The sequence below is a fragment of the Haliotis rufescens genome, unplaced genomic scaffold (genome assembly GCF_023055435.1).
Source record: "Haliotis rufescens isolate VD_foot unplaced genomic scaffold, xgHalRufe1.0.p SCAF_8, whole genome shotgun sequence".
NCBI classification, from domain to species: Eukaryota; Metazoa; Mollusca; class Gastropoda; order Lepetellida; family Haliotidae; genus Haliotis; species Haliotis rufescens.
In genome coordinates, this window is record NW_025964372.1 from 35,976,676 (window position 1) to 35,991,591 (window position 14,916).

The 14,916-nt window shown below is 40.2% G+C and overlaps 2 protein-coding genes across 3 annotated transcripts in view; both read left to right on the forward strand.

Moving 5' to 3' along the window:
• Positions 1 to 6,509, forward strand: part of LOC124141803 (E3 ubiquitin-protein ligase COP1-like) — a 39,917-nt gene extending 33,408 nt beyond the window's left edge. For both annotated transcript variants that reach the window (XM_046509925.2, XM_046509926.2), the window contains exons 16-22: positions 166 to 282; positions 818 to 935; positions 1,831 to 1,955; positions 2,446 to 2,534; positions 3,188 to 3,247; positions 4,146 to 4,190; positions 5,544 to 6,509. In XM_046509925.2, coding sequence (XP_046365881.1) covers positions 166 to 282; positions 818 to 935; positions 1,831 to 1,955; positions 2,446 to 2,534; positions 3,188 to 3,247; positions 4,146 to 4,190; positions 5,544 to 5,561 — 572 coding nt within the window. In that variant the 3' untranslated portion in view covers positions 5,562 to 6,509. The remainder of the gene's footprint in view (positions 1 to 165; positions 283 to 817; positions 936 to 1,830; positions 1,956 to 2,445; positions 2,535 to 3,187; positions 3,248 to 4,145; positions 4,191 to 5,543) is intronic.
• Positions 6,510 to 8,580: 2,071 nt separating this feature from the next.
• LOC125376843 lies at positions 8,581 to 14,690 on the forward strand. Its single transcript, XM_048389050.1, has 2 exons — positions 8,581 to 11,182; positions 11,243 to 14,690. The coding sequence occupies exons 1-2, from the start codon at positions 10,108 to 10,110 to the stop codon at positions 11,275 to 11,277; spliced, it is 1,110 nt and encodes a 369-aa protein (XP_048245007.1). The 5' UTR covers positions 8,581 to 10,107; the 3' UTR covers positions 11,278 to 14,690.
• Positions 14,691 to 14,916: the final 226 nt, after the last annotated feature.

Below are 14,916 nucleotides of genomic sequence, written 5' to 3' on the forward strand. Positions count from 1 at the left end.
CATATAGCTGGAATGTTGATGGAATGTTGTCTAGTGTGGCATCAAACAACAAACAAAAAGAACCAAATATGTTGAAAATTCATGATTTGGGGGTGTGAGGTTACAATTCTGCCACATGCCATGTGTTAATTTCTAGTACTGCAATATATTACATCGGTGTTACAGTGAAACTATGGGCCATCAACTCGGAGCACTCTGTGGCCAACCTTGAGGCCAAGGCCAATGTGTGCTGTGTTAAATTCAACCCAGAGAGCAGGTACCATCTAGCCTTCGGATCTGCAGGTAAGATTATTATGATGGAATTCAATTAATATCAATTGAACACCATATTCCAATATAAGGGATAGCTCAAAATCATGGAGTATGTGCTGATGGTATTTGTTTAAATACAGTGAGTTGGTTACTGTCAGACTTTTACATAGCCTTATAAAAATGGGAGTCATCATGACACACCATATACTGGGGTGGGGTTGGGGGGGGGGGATGTCATTTTCTAAGTTTGGGTGCCATGGCCATGCTTGTTTACTGTCGAATACACTGACCGCAGAAATACTATGAAACCTCTGTTTTCTGTTTCCTTAAGTTTTTAAGTCTCATTTAATTCTGAGAGTTTGCTAGTCGTTTAAACAAAAAGAAATTTACAGAGTAGTGGATTTAGTAGTCTGAATTTAGAAAATTTTAGTATTCTTAAATTAGAAAATTTATTGCACCAGTTATGATTTTTTGGGGAAATTACTGCCCCAAATATGCATGAATGTGAAATTCTGTTCCCTTGAAGTAAATCTTAGTGGTTGATTGAGACTGGTGTTTGTTTCAGATCACTGTGTACACTACTATGATCTGCGGAACACGAAGCAAGCAGTTGGAGTCTTCCGGGGGCACAGGAAAGCAGTGTCATACGCCAAGTTTGTCAATGCTCAGGAAATAGTCTCAGCGTAAGTTACATTTCAGTCAACTCTGACTTGGTTGATGCATGTCATTCCAGTTGTGTAGATCTATCCTAAACTATATGTGTAGATATTCACCTCCTTCAACTGCTGTATACTTGTAGATATTCACCTCCTTGAGCTATGTTTGTAGATATTCACCTCCTTGAACTGCAGAATACTTGTACATATTCACCTCCCTGAGCTATGTTTGTAGATATTCACCTCCTTGAACTGCTGTAAACGTGTAGATATTCACCTCCTTGAGCTATGTTTGTAGATATTCACCTCATTGAACTGCAGAATACTTGTAGATATTCACCTCCTTGAACTATACTTGGAGATATTCACCTCCTTGAAATATAATTGGAGATATTCACCTCCTTGAACTATAATTGGAGATATTCACCTCCTTGAGCTATGCTTGGAGATATTCACCTCCTTGAACTATGTTTGTAGATATTCACCTCTTTGAACTGTACTTGGAGATATTCACCTCCTTGAACTGTACTTGTAGATATTCACCTCCTTGAACTGCTGTATACTTGTAGATAATCACCTCCTTGAGCTATGTTTGTAGATATTCACCTCATTGAACTGCAGAATACTTGTAGATATTCACCTCCTTGAGCTATGTTTGTAGATATTCACCTCCTTGAACTATACTTGGAGATATTCACCTCCTTGAACTGTACTTGGAGATATTCACCTCCTTGAGCTATGTTTGTAGATATTCACCTCCTTGAACTATACTTGGAGATATTCACCTTCTTGAACTGTACTTGTAGATATTCACCTCCTTGAGCTATGTTTGTAGATATTCACCTCCTTGAACTATACTTGGAGATATTCACCTCCTTGAACTGTACTTGGAGATATTCACCTCGTTTGACTATTTTTGTAGGTCCACGGACAGTCAGCTCAAGCTGTGGAATCTCAACAAACCCAACGCAGTACGAACTTTTAAAGGTCACATCAACGAGAAAAACTTTGTTGGTCTGGCAACTGATGGAGACTATGTCTCATGTGGTAAGTCAAGAAGTCGGCTTACCCGTTGATAAATTGCTTTGATACAGAGGTGCATGAAGATGTCAGTATTTGTTATGATCTACTGGCAGCAGCTGGACAAGGAGGGTTAAAAGCCAGTGTCTGTGAATGGCTGCAGGTAACCAGAAGATCTAGCTTGTGTCCGGAGTAGGGAGTGAATGGCTGCAGGTACCCAGTAGATCTAGCTTGTGTCCGGAGTAGGGAGTGAATGGCTGCAGGTACCCAGTAGATCTAGCTTGTGTCCGGAGTAGGGAGTGAATGGCTGCAGGTACCCAGTAGATCTAGCTTGTCATTAGAGGTGTCCTAAGTAGGGTTCGAGGGAATTGATTTCTGCCAGTCATTAGTGTTACTTTTTGTTTGTCCCAGACTGTTAACTGTGATATGGCTGGATTCATGCTGAAGTCTTCCATTGAACAGCTTTTGAATCTCATTCTTAGCATATTTTGCCTAAATCTTCTTCGTTCTGTTTCAGGCAGCGAGAACAACTCTCTTTATATCTACTACAAGGGTCTTTCCAAACAACTGATGACATACAAGTTTGACACAGTCCGAAGTGTGCTGGTGTGTTGCCCAATACATCTTCAGTTATTACATGTCACAATAGTGTTATGTACAAGTTTTAACCAACATCCTGCCTACTGGATCTTCAGTTATTACATGTCGCAATAGTATTATGTACAAGTTTTAACCAACACCCTGCCTACTGGATCTTCAGTTATTACATGTCGCAATAGTATTATGTACAAGTTTTAACCAACATCCTGCCTACTGGATCTTCAGTTATTACATGTCACAATAGTATTATGTACAAGTTTTAACCAACACCCTGCCTACTGGATCTTCAGTTATTACATGTCGCAATAGTATTATGTACAAGTTTTAACCAACATCCTGCCTACTGGATCTTCAGTTATTACATGTCACAATAGTATTATGTACAAGTTTTAACCAACATCCTGCCTACTGGATCTTCAGTTATTACATGTCGCAATAGTATTATGTACAAGTTTTAACCAACACCCTGCCTACTGGATCTTCAGTTATTACATGTCGCAATAGTATTATGTACAAGTTTTAACCAACATCCTGCCTACTGGATCTTTAGTTATTTCCCTTGTTCAATTGGTTATGAAGACTAAGTTTAGTTAATTTTCAACTACCTAGAGTTCCTTGATATAGATAAATTTGGTAAAAATGTGATTGTTGTTCTTCAGGATAAAGATCGAAAGGATGAAGATGCCAATGAGTTTGTGAGTGCTGTAACATGGAGACCTGTGAGTGAAACTACTTCCACATCCTACTTTCTTCGGGGCGGTCGGGTAGCCTAGTGGTTAAAGCGTCCGCTCATCACGCCGATGACTCGGGTTCGATTCCCGACATGGGTACAATGTGTGAAGCCCATTTCTGGTGTCCCCCGCCGTGATATTGCTGGAATATTGCTAAAAGCGGCGCAAAACCATACTCACTCACTCCTACTTTTTTCACAGAAGCCAGTCCCACGGAGATTCCAGCTTAGAATAGGTCCCCAGCAACCTATGTTTGCTGTTAGAGCGACTTTCAATAAATCGGGTGGTCGCTTGACGTCGATCGATGCTCATAATATCTGTGACGGAATTATGAGGTCCAGACTGTCACAGTGCTGTGTGAGGCTTTAATCAACAAACAAACAAAATCAGAAAAGCCAGTGTTTTAGTGATGAAGTGAAGTGAGACCCTTCCACTCCAGCTGTAGTTTGAACCTAGTTGAGGAAATGTGCTGTCCTGGTAAACAAATAAACACTACTCATACTTTAAAGGCAGAGGTGCCTACCATTACAATTTGCCATAATCAGATCGTTTTTAATCTACAATTATGGGGATTGCAGTGATAAAACCATGTGGTTACACCTCTACTAACTTCAAACAGTGTAAGACCTGTGAAGATTCCGGGGTAGAATAGGTCTTCAGCCACCCATGCTTGCCTGTAAAAGGCGACTAATGGGATCGGGTGGTCAGGCTCGCTGACTTGGTTGATGCATGTCATCGATATCAATCACTGGATTGTCTGGTCCAGACTCGATTATTTACTGACCGCCGTCATATAGCTGGAATATTGCTGAGTGCGGCGTTACACAACAAACAAACCAACCAACCAATCAAACAGTGTATGAATGTCATTCTGATTTGATTTCAGAGATCCAATGTTGTTGTGGCAGCAAACAGCCAAGGAACGGTCAAGGTAAGCAGTCATGTAGAATTATAACAAGGATGTCACTGAATGTGGATCAGAGGACCAAAATAGCTGCCAAGTATCCCCAAAGCTCTGTAGTGAGTGAGCTCTGAGTGACGGTATCACTAATATCTCACGGAACACAATCTGTTTGCTGTAGGCATGGTTGCTCACATTTAACTGTGATGTTACTGCGATCTTTGGTATCCAATCCGTAATAGGTTGTGATATATATCTTAATGCGTTTCAGTTTAAATTTAGACCCATCCTATATTAGATGCCCAGCTCATGTTCAATTCCTGTTCTTGTCCAGTATCCAGTAGATCTAGTCTGTGATGAGAAGGGACAGCTTATTATCCCCCGCCCAACAAAGTTGGTGGGGGATATAGAAACGGGCTCTGTCCGTCCATCCGTCGCGTTTTGTTTCCGGAGCTTAACTCAGAAACCTTTCAATATTTTTTCATGAAACTTTGCAGGTCTGTCAAGTACATGCTAAACTGGTGCCTTTTGCTATTTAGAAATTTTATAAATTTTTATTTTATATTTTTTCCTTGGCAACAAGATGGACTTGGGTTCCAAACTCTTCTTTTTTTTTACAATTTCCATGACAACAAGTTCCACCTCGGTTAAAAAAGGCTAGGGTTTGTTTAGATATAATTATGTCATATATTCTGCAACAGGGGCGGGGGATATAGCCACGTTAGTGGCAAACTCTTGTTTTAGTTCAGCCACTTTTCAAATGTAATGAGTAGAAATCATGAGCATACACCCATGAAGTTGTGGGTTAGAATAGGTCTTTAGCAACCCATGCTTGCTGTAAGAGGTGACTATGCTTGTCATAAGAGGTGACTAATGGGATCATGTGGTCAGGATGATGCATGTCATCGTATCCCAATTGTGTGGATGGATGCTCATGATATCGATCACTGGATTGTCTGGTCCAGATTTGATTATTTACAGACCGCCGTCATATAGCTGTAATATTGCCAAGTGTGGCGTTAAACAACAAACAAACAAACATAAGCTGTAGCTGACTGACACTTATTAATAACCTAGACCCCTAAACTATAGAAGCTGACTCATTATAGAGGACCCCTTGGACGATCCAAGTTCAGCAACCCATGCTTGTCATAAGAGGGGACTAACAGGATCTGGTGGTCAGGCTCACAGACTTGTTTGATGCATGTCATTGTATCCCAATTGCATGAATCGATTCTCATGATATCAGTCTCTGGGTTGGACCAGACAACGGTTATTGACAGACCGCCGTCAAATAGCTGGAATATTGCTGAGTGTGTTGTTAAACGAGTAAAATTAATATAGGAAGTAATTACTGAAGGGCACATGTTTGTAATGTTGCAGGTTCTGGAGTTGGTATAACCAAATATATTAGCGGAGATGATCTACCATGTCTTTCATACCTCAGTACAGTGTGCGTGGGCCTGGTTTCAATGCAAGGTCAAGGTCATCGAAGGAAGACGACTACACTAAGCCAGATACTTGGTGCGAAACAGGAGTTAGCGCACGTCCTGTCATACTGTCAGACCCCATTGTCTGGTCTACCATTGCTAGGAAAACAATCTGGATGAACAAATTCCTGGATTAATGAACCAGTGTCACATAGACACGTGAGGAGTATGTCCTTTAAATGGAGCCAGGGTTTCACTGTATGTGAGTTGTCTCCCCTTGGATGGACATGGGAATCCACAAACACAGGAACACACTACATCAGGCCTCTACTTATGGGAGTAGTCAAGTGGTTAAAGCATTTGCTTGTCTCACTAAGGGCTCAGGTTCCGTCCCCTAAATTGATACAAGGTGAAACCCAATTCTCGTGTCCCCCACCGTGATATGTGTTGGAATATTTGCTAAAAGTTGCGTAAAACCAAACTCGCTCACTCAAGCTTGACTGAATGAATTGTCTATATGACCTGTCACTATACTGTTGAGAAATAACTGTTATTCCTATCCAAGTTATCCAGGAGGCTTGCAGATATTTATGAGTCCGCATTAATTTTAGTGAACTGGTCGAGCCATATACATTTGTGGATCAAGAGGATAAGGGTGGGACGGGTAACTCGGGTACCCGTGCCGGGTGGGTACTGAGTAGGACCCGGCTACCCACAGGACTACCCGGACCCGTGGTTAGTCACGTGATAGAGTTCTTGATAATTTTGTCATTAAACAATATATGGTTACACTAGAAGTCACTAATTTTCGCATTTCTTTCTGACTAATCACCCATTCCTTCTGATTTTTCATATGGTTGAATAAAGATATAACTTAATTCAGCTTCAGTGTATGAATGACCAGATACATGTTTAATACATGTATCTAAATACGTTTTGCCAGGGCTATGCTAAAAATGTTCCCAGTCGTACATTTTGAGACATCTCCTGAGATCTACAGTGGGTACCCGGGTAGTAGATTTGGACTAGTCCCAGCCCTACAAGAGGAATGCATTAGGTGGAGAGAGGTGTGTGCTGGGGGAAACTCCGCATTCTGTCTGTATTTGTTGTACTGAGAAAGAAGGGAAAGGACACATTGAATACACCCAATATTAATCTCTATCATATGAAATCAATCACTGGATTGTCAAGTCCAGATTTGATTAATTACAGACCGCCATCATATGGCTACAATATTGCCGAGTGTGGTGTAAAACAACAAACAAAGCCAACATGAAACCAATATTCAGACATGACCAAAGCTACACCAATTAATGCATCCAAAGGGAGATAACTCTCACAAGCCCTATTTGAGTAGATGGTGATGGAATACTGTGATTTAGTTGTTATGTGTGTTGATGTTATGAGCTGCTTCAGTTCGATGGTAGCCCTACCATCAGGTATTACATGGAGGAGGTGGAGGCACAGAATCAAACTTGTTATGTCTTTGTAGAAGTTCACTAGATGCTGGAAAACGAGAATTGTTCTGACTGGTTCGGGCTGTTGAGGTAAGCCAGACAGCTGTTTCTCTGGCATTTCTGTAAGTGAATGAAATTGTTGATTCTGTGAGTAATTGCTGTACAATGTCTTATACTACTCAAAAAAAAGTTAAGGACCACCTGTTTCTTTCATATCACTATAGGTATTCAAGTCATCAGCCTTGCTTGACAATAGTATAAGGATCTACACCAACACGTTGCCTGTACAGTAAATAAAGAAGTTGTTATCCATAAATTGTGTCTACTTTGTCATCCCATGACCCATTCACTATAGTTCTATGAAAGAATCGGGTGGTCCTTGACTTCTTTTGAGTAGTATATATAGTGGTTATTACATGAAATGAATTTGTATTGTTTTGGTAAGACAAGACCAAGTTATTGCCTGTTTTGTAGACCCATCAGCTGTCTATGAAAATATCTAAACTCAAACAAACACATTTTAGCAGTGAAATATGCTAACAGGGGCATATTTCCTGTGACTGTTCTCCCTTTCCTCCTACCTGTTTTCAGACATGTTTCACAAATAATATATGTGAATATAAAACAAGTTATTGAATTGGTCTGTCCTTGATCGAGAATGTTCTGTTAATTACAGTGTTGCTGTTTAAGCATGATGTGAGAAGTTGTACCCCCAAGACCAAAGTACAGTAACCAAACTTCACCTCATGTTGTCCATCTTGTTTTCAAGCACCTGGTTTTTTTTTTGTGACATTCGGTGATATGTTCACTATCAATTTTTTTGTCATTATTCCGGCATTCGTTTGCCAGGCTGTATGTAAATTATTAAACAAAGACAACATCAGAATGTATATATTATTTTAAGAATCAATTTCAAATCCTTTTAGGGATCTGGAAACTATGGTCATCGTGCCTTATCAACTGCGATCACATGTCATTTAACATTTTCACCCAGCATAAGTTATAATTTATCTGTCATCGTTAAACATCATACTCATATTCCATTCTGTATATTTCAAAGCAGCAAACAGCTGTCTTCCCTCTCACACGCTGAAAGTTCCAGTGTCAACAGTAAGGGCGGTCCAGTTGTCAAAACCACAATTTGCTGTGCAGAGTTGCATCCCTTGTGTGATCAAGAAACATATGATTGTGGGTTTGAATCTTTGATTCACCCTGATTATAGGGTCTAGGTTTGTCAGGACCATACCATCCTTGTGGGCTTCGCCAAAGTGGTAAACGTTCAAGACCTACATCGCTTCAGGCTTTCCCCACACGTCATACCGTATTCGATGCAATAAGCGCCCATGGCGATATTTGCTAATATATTGGCTAGTTAATAATCCCAATTAGCACCCCTTCCGATTGATCAATGTACTCAAGACTTATTTATTCGTGTGTACATAATACGCACTCGTGTGTTATATGCACCCTTAACAATGGGCAATTAAATTCTGGAAAAATATATATCTGTTGTATGTAAACATTTCAGGCTGTCAGCATAAACCATGAAATTTACAATCAACTCTATTTTTTGTTACCAAAATAATATTCTATTAAGAGCCCCCCTATTTCCAATTTTGAGAGCGCCCTGGGTGCTTATTACGTCGAATACAGTATGAATATTACGTTGAATGCCTAAAATATGTTCAAGACAGTTTTAATCCTAGCTCACTAATTGCTAAGCAGTGTGTACACAGAGGCACTAGATTAGGCCAATAGGCAGGTTTCATTATGACCATTTGTCTGCTTTCTATAGTCTGTTTGCTGCCAAATTTTACCAATTAAATACCAAATTGATATTAATCCAAAAGCAACAATTCATCTTAAATGGCATGACAGTTATTAAATTGTCCATACCAACTGTTCACCCTAATTTCACACGTTGTCATGAAGGGTAGAAAAAGTTGTTTAGCAAATTCTCATGTACCTAATTGTTGGCGTTTTGATGACAGTTGTTACAAGGGGGTCTGCACTGTAAACTGAACAGCCCAACCTACTTCTGTCTTTTCTGTGATAAAATCCTGTCAAATAAAAAATGTAAATCAGAGCGTATCTTTCTGTAGCAGATGGTTTAGATCATGCAACTGTCAGTCAAATTATTTATTTCAGTTGAGAGTGACACATAGACAATGAAAATATTTGAGAATAGAACTATTGAGACTGTCCCTGTGTTCTGCGATTCGCTTCAGCTGTTATGTTTATCGCGCAGACCCCCTTGTAACAACAGGCATTGAAACACCAACAATTACTCGATAGTTTGTTAAACAATTTTTTCTGTTACATTTGGGATAACACTTTCTTAGTAAAGTACAGATTCTAGTACTTTTTGGGGTTAAGTCCCATCCGGGATTCGAACCCACACTCTCAGAGGAGGCACCTAATCGCCAGCACACAAAGTCAGCGAACTAACCCACTTGGCCACCGAGCTTTCCATGGCATTGTGTGTTCATAACTTCTCTCTATTCGTGGGGGGAGGTCGGGTAGCCTAGTGGTTAAAGCGTTCGCTCGTCACGCCGAAGACCCAGGTTCCATTCCCGACATGGGTACAATGTGTGAAGCCCATTTCTGGTGTCCCCCGCCGTGATATTGCTGGAATATTGCTAAAAGCGGCGTAAAACCATACTCACTCACTCTCTACTTCGTGACAATGTTTGAAACAATGGTGACGAGTTGGTCTGGACAAATAAATAACTTCCATGCCATGGAAGACGAATTGTTGCTTTGGGATTTATATCTATCTTGCAGCTAACAGGTCTATCAGTTAATAATTACCAAAATATGCAGGGACACTATCTCAGGTTTACCCAGGGTGTCAACTATTCTTTGTTACATACATGGATCCAGTGGGAAGATGCAGGGTTTTTTTTAAGCCTAATTATCATCATGATAAGAAAAAAACCCATTTAAATTAATCCTTTGGTGACAATCCACAGGGTAGTTTTGGAACGATGGCATAGATTCACACACAAACTCAGTAGTTGACCCTTCTTGATTCCAGGTAATGTTTCTGTTGGATATTGTATGGTGACTGTCCAGGCAACAGAAGGATATTGCTGGCTGGGTCATGGGGTGGGGGGTAGTTTCACACATGAGTATCCAGACAAGACGAGGATATCGCTGACTGTCATGGGGAGGGGTAGTTTCACACATGAGTATCCAGACAAGACGAGGATATCGCTGACTGTCATGGGGAGGGGTAGTTTCACACATGAGTATCCAGACAAGACGAGGATATCGCTGACTGTCATGGGGAGGGGTAGTTTCACACATGAGTATCCAGACAAGACGAGGATATCGCTGACTGTCATGGGGAGGGGTAGCTTCACACATGAGTATCCAGACAAGACAAGGATATTGCTGACTGTCATGGGGAGGGGTAGCTTCACACAAGAGTATCCAGACAAGACAAGGATATCTCTGACTGTCATGGGGAGGGGTAGTTTCACACAAGAGTATCCAGACAAGACGAAGATATCGCTGACTGTCATGGGGAGGGGTAGTTTCACACATGAGTATCCAGACAAGACAAGGATATCTCTGACTGTCATGGGGAGGGGTAGTTTCACACAAGAGTATCCAGACAAGACGAAGATATCGCTGACTGTCATGGGGAGGGGTAGCTTCACACATGAGTATCCAGACAAGACAAGGATATCTCTGACTGTCATGGGGAGGGGTAGTTTCACACAAGAGTATCCAGACAAGACGAAGATATCGCTGACTGTCATGGGGAGGGGTAGCTTCACACATGAGTATCCAGACAAGACGAGGATATCTCTGACTGTCATGGGGAGGGGTAGTTTCACACAAGAGTATCCAGACAAGACGAAGATATCGCTGACTGTCATGGGGAGGGGTAGCGTCACACATGAGTATCCAGACAAGACGAGGATATCGCTGACTGTCATGGGGAGGGGTAGCTTCACACATGAGTATCCAGACAAGACGAGGATATCTCTGACTGTCATGGGGAGGGGTAGTTTCACACAAGAGTATCCAGACAAGACGAAGATATCGCTGACTGTCATGGGGAGGGGTAGCGTCACACATGAGTATCCAGACAAGACGAGGATATCGCTGACTGTCATGGGGAGGGGTAGCGTCACACATGACTATCCAGACAAGACGAGGATATCGCTGACTGTCATGGGGAGGGGTAGCTTCACACATCACTCTCATTTCCCAACATGATTACCTCAGTCCATTCTACACCTCTCATCCCTTTACACCATGTTACTGATATAACCAATGTATTAACGGTCTTGGTGTATTTTACAATTATTTATTACTTTTCCTGTTGTTTGCAATAAGTTGCTTTGCAATATATTAAACTTTTGAGTTTCAGTGCCATAATTCATCTCATATTTTCATCTCCCACACAATTTGATATCTGGATACAATGTTATACTAACATTATTATTATAATGACCTAGAATACTGGATTTTGTAGTAGTTATTGTAATTAAGATATTTCTGTATGAATTTGCGAACTGCCTTATGCTTGTACCTTACTTCAAGTTGAGTTTATAAATATACTGAAAAACAAGTTTAGGATCGTGAATAGTTTGAGATATTTTGATGAAATTGTGTGCTCAGTCTTGACTACAAAAAAATATTCCCCAAATTATTCATGATCCCTTACTTTCTTGGTTTAGTATAGGAAGAGTTGTATTGCTGAAATCCAGCCCCTGTTCTAGGAATCGTGTTGCTTTATGTCTGATGATTACGACATAATAATAATCAAATATCTTGAATACCTCCACATGGTCTGATGGTGAAATGTAATAGATCCATGCTGTTACGGATACAGGATATACACATGTTTAGTACGGCTTTGTAGATATAGCATTAACGCAGCCACCAATAAAATCTCAAAACAATGGGGTTTTTACTTTAAATTTATATCTTAGACCATACCCATTCAAATTGAACTTAAAAAGTTATTGGTCATTGGAGTGTCAAAATTAGGTCATTATTTTCTTTCATAGATAGGAACTTGTCCAAATTTGGGTGTTCTTTGGTCTTGTAGAAAAATATATCTCGACAGTTCTCCTTGTATGTTCAATCACCAGTGATGAATGTGATTATACATTTGTTTGCAGGTAACTGTTGAGCTATCCTAATTAGCAAAAGTTTTTATCAGTTTACAATTTTTAATTGTTTTGGCCAATATCAAAATAGAAGATTTATTATTTCACTTTAATGAATCATTTCAACAGCTACGCATTTTAAACAGATCTATTAACCATAACATTTGAATACAGGAATACCTGGGTTAGATTCTGCAGGATTCTAAAAGGAGACATGACTGGTATTATTTGATATTTTTTTCATACTGTTCACTTTAATCAAAACGATAATGCCATTTACACTTCTATGACTGAAAGCTTTGAAAAGTAACAGACTGGCAGATCATTGCATGTGTTTGTTTATGATATGGTAGTTAATAATGTTGAAAGTTATGTACCATTCCAGTGAAAGCATCACCTAAATGGCAAGTAAATGTCACCTTGTGTCTGAGGGCCCACTTTTACAATGAAGTCAATCTTAGAGGCATGCAAATTGCATTTCTTCTTCATTTCAACTCCAACACTGACAAAAGTTATAGTTCAAATTATGAGTTATAGTATAGTTCAAATTTCATGAATGGAGGTCTTATAGTTTTGGTTGAAATTATTCTGTGAAGAAATGGAACATGAAGATGTGTAGGATCACAGAAGTATTTTCTTAAAATGTTTCTTTAAAAAAAGAAGGTTGATTTCAGCAAAGTTATAAATGTCTCTCTTAACCTATTCTCCCTCTTATTTGAGCTGTCACACCTGACATATACTACTCAGAAAAGTTAAGGATCACCCCATTCATATTACTATTACCAGTCTTTCGTATTGACATAGTTTATATGAAGAAAACTGGTTATCCTTAACCATTTCTGAGTAGTATACACCAGTTAAAGTCTTCCCCCCCCCCCTTCACTTACCCAGGGTAAGGGGGTAGCCTAGTGGTTAAAGTGTTGGCTCTTCACGCCAAAGAATCGGGTTCGATTCCCCCCTCATGGGTACAGAAAGTCTATTTCTGGTGTCCCTTGATATTGCTGGAATATTGCTAAATGTGGCTTAAAACCATACTCACTCACTGACTCTTGTAGTGTCTAACTGTAGATGAACCAGTGGAAACATGACTTGCATTAAGCTGAGATAACTTTGTGCACGTGAGCCCAAACTGAGGCATGGATATGGGATAAACCAATTTGTTGCTTCATAATTGTTTTTTTATGTGAATCTGTTTTTCTCAGTGAAGGTTACCTATATGTGATGATTGCAGGCATTCACTCTTCTCCTGGTTCCCGTTCCGTAAAGCAATCTTTGCGCTACAATTGTTTTAAATCTATGTTAAAGTAAGGGAATTATGATCGCCTAAGCGCTAAGATTGCTTTGTGGAATGGGGCCCTGGATCCCAGTACCTGGCTGTGATCTAATCACAGCTGGATTAGTCATAATATATTTCTGATAGCTTCTAAAGATGACTGGTCTTTTCAGAAAATAAGCATACGTCTAACCAGACTACAGCTCATGATATATGAGATATATTGCCCATGTATGTGGTGTTGAGTTAAGTACACTAACACATAGTCAGCTGTTGTAGAGGCCAGTAGTATGCCAACAGCCAGTTTAATTATAGGGCAGGTGGGGAATTATAAACATTAGCTGTAGTTGCCGAATACTGTGGCTTCATGGAGATCTAGTTCCTGTCTAGCCTGCAGTGGAGAGTGATCATCAACAATTGTGATGGTGCCAACCTCCTTTCAGTACACCAGATACTGAGCCCTGTAAAGTTGTACTCCTGATGCCATGAAATGTTTATCTGGTATGCGTATGCCAGTATTTCAATTTTGAAGAAAAAAATCTTCTTGCAATTAGTGACAAATCAATAAAATATTTAGCCCTAAGCTTATGAGCACGAATAGTCAAGCATTCTGTGTGAAAATCCCAGTCTAATTTACTTGTACCGGCTGTGTACACTGATATGAGGGGTAGAATAGTTCTTCACCAACCCATGCTTGCTGTAAAAGGCGACTATGCTTGTCGTAAGAGGCGACTAATGGGATCAGGTGGTCAGTGTTGACTTGGTTGATGCATGTAATCATGTCCCAATTGCGTGGATTGATGCTCATGATGTCAATCACCAAATTATCTGGTCCAGACTCGTTTATTTACAGACCGCCGTCATAAAGCTGAAATATTGCTGAGTGCGGCGTTTAACAACAAACAAACAAAATGAAGTCGTATGACGGATGTCTAGAGGCTGGGTTGGCACCCAAGTGTGCCAGTCTAGAAGTAGGGTCCCAGACAAGCTAGGTGCCACTTACTGTGTGAAAGGTTGACCGTTGTTGTACTTGTTTCCTGTGAGGCGTGATCACTTGTGGCTTGCTAGGCTGTGTTCCTCATCCACCATGGTGCTGCAGTCCAGACAGGCTGGACATGTTGTTATGTTAATCTGATGTGTGTCAGTATCACAATGTATCACATTGTTTCAAGGGCAGTCTGTATATAGTCATCACATCTTTGTGAAACATGGCAAACAGGTAATAAAATCTGATATTATCACAGTCTGTTTGGTTGTTTGTCAAAGCTGATTGCTAGAAGCGATATGACCTGTTGTTCATAGTGGATGTCCAGCAGCAAATGAGTACCATTTGCATAGAAAGAAAACCTTCCAGGTAGTATTTTAGTATAACAGGCAGGCAGCTTTTTCAGGGAACTGAGAAAACAATATTTGATTGGAATTTACACTGATCCCTGACCATGGTATGACCAACTAGCTATAATAAAT

Excerpts from the sequence above, each read along its gene's own strand:
- LOC125376843 (XM_048389050.1), top strand. The coding sequence starts at position 10,108 with ATGGTGACTGTCCAGGCAACAGAAGGATATTGCTGGCTGGGTCATGGG. Across the intron at positions 11,183-11,242 it reads GCTGACTGTCATGGGGAGGG|GTAGCTTCACACATCACTCT; the intron begins GTAGCGTCACAC and ends TCATGGGGAGGG.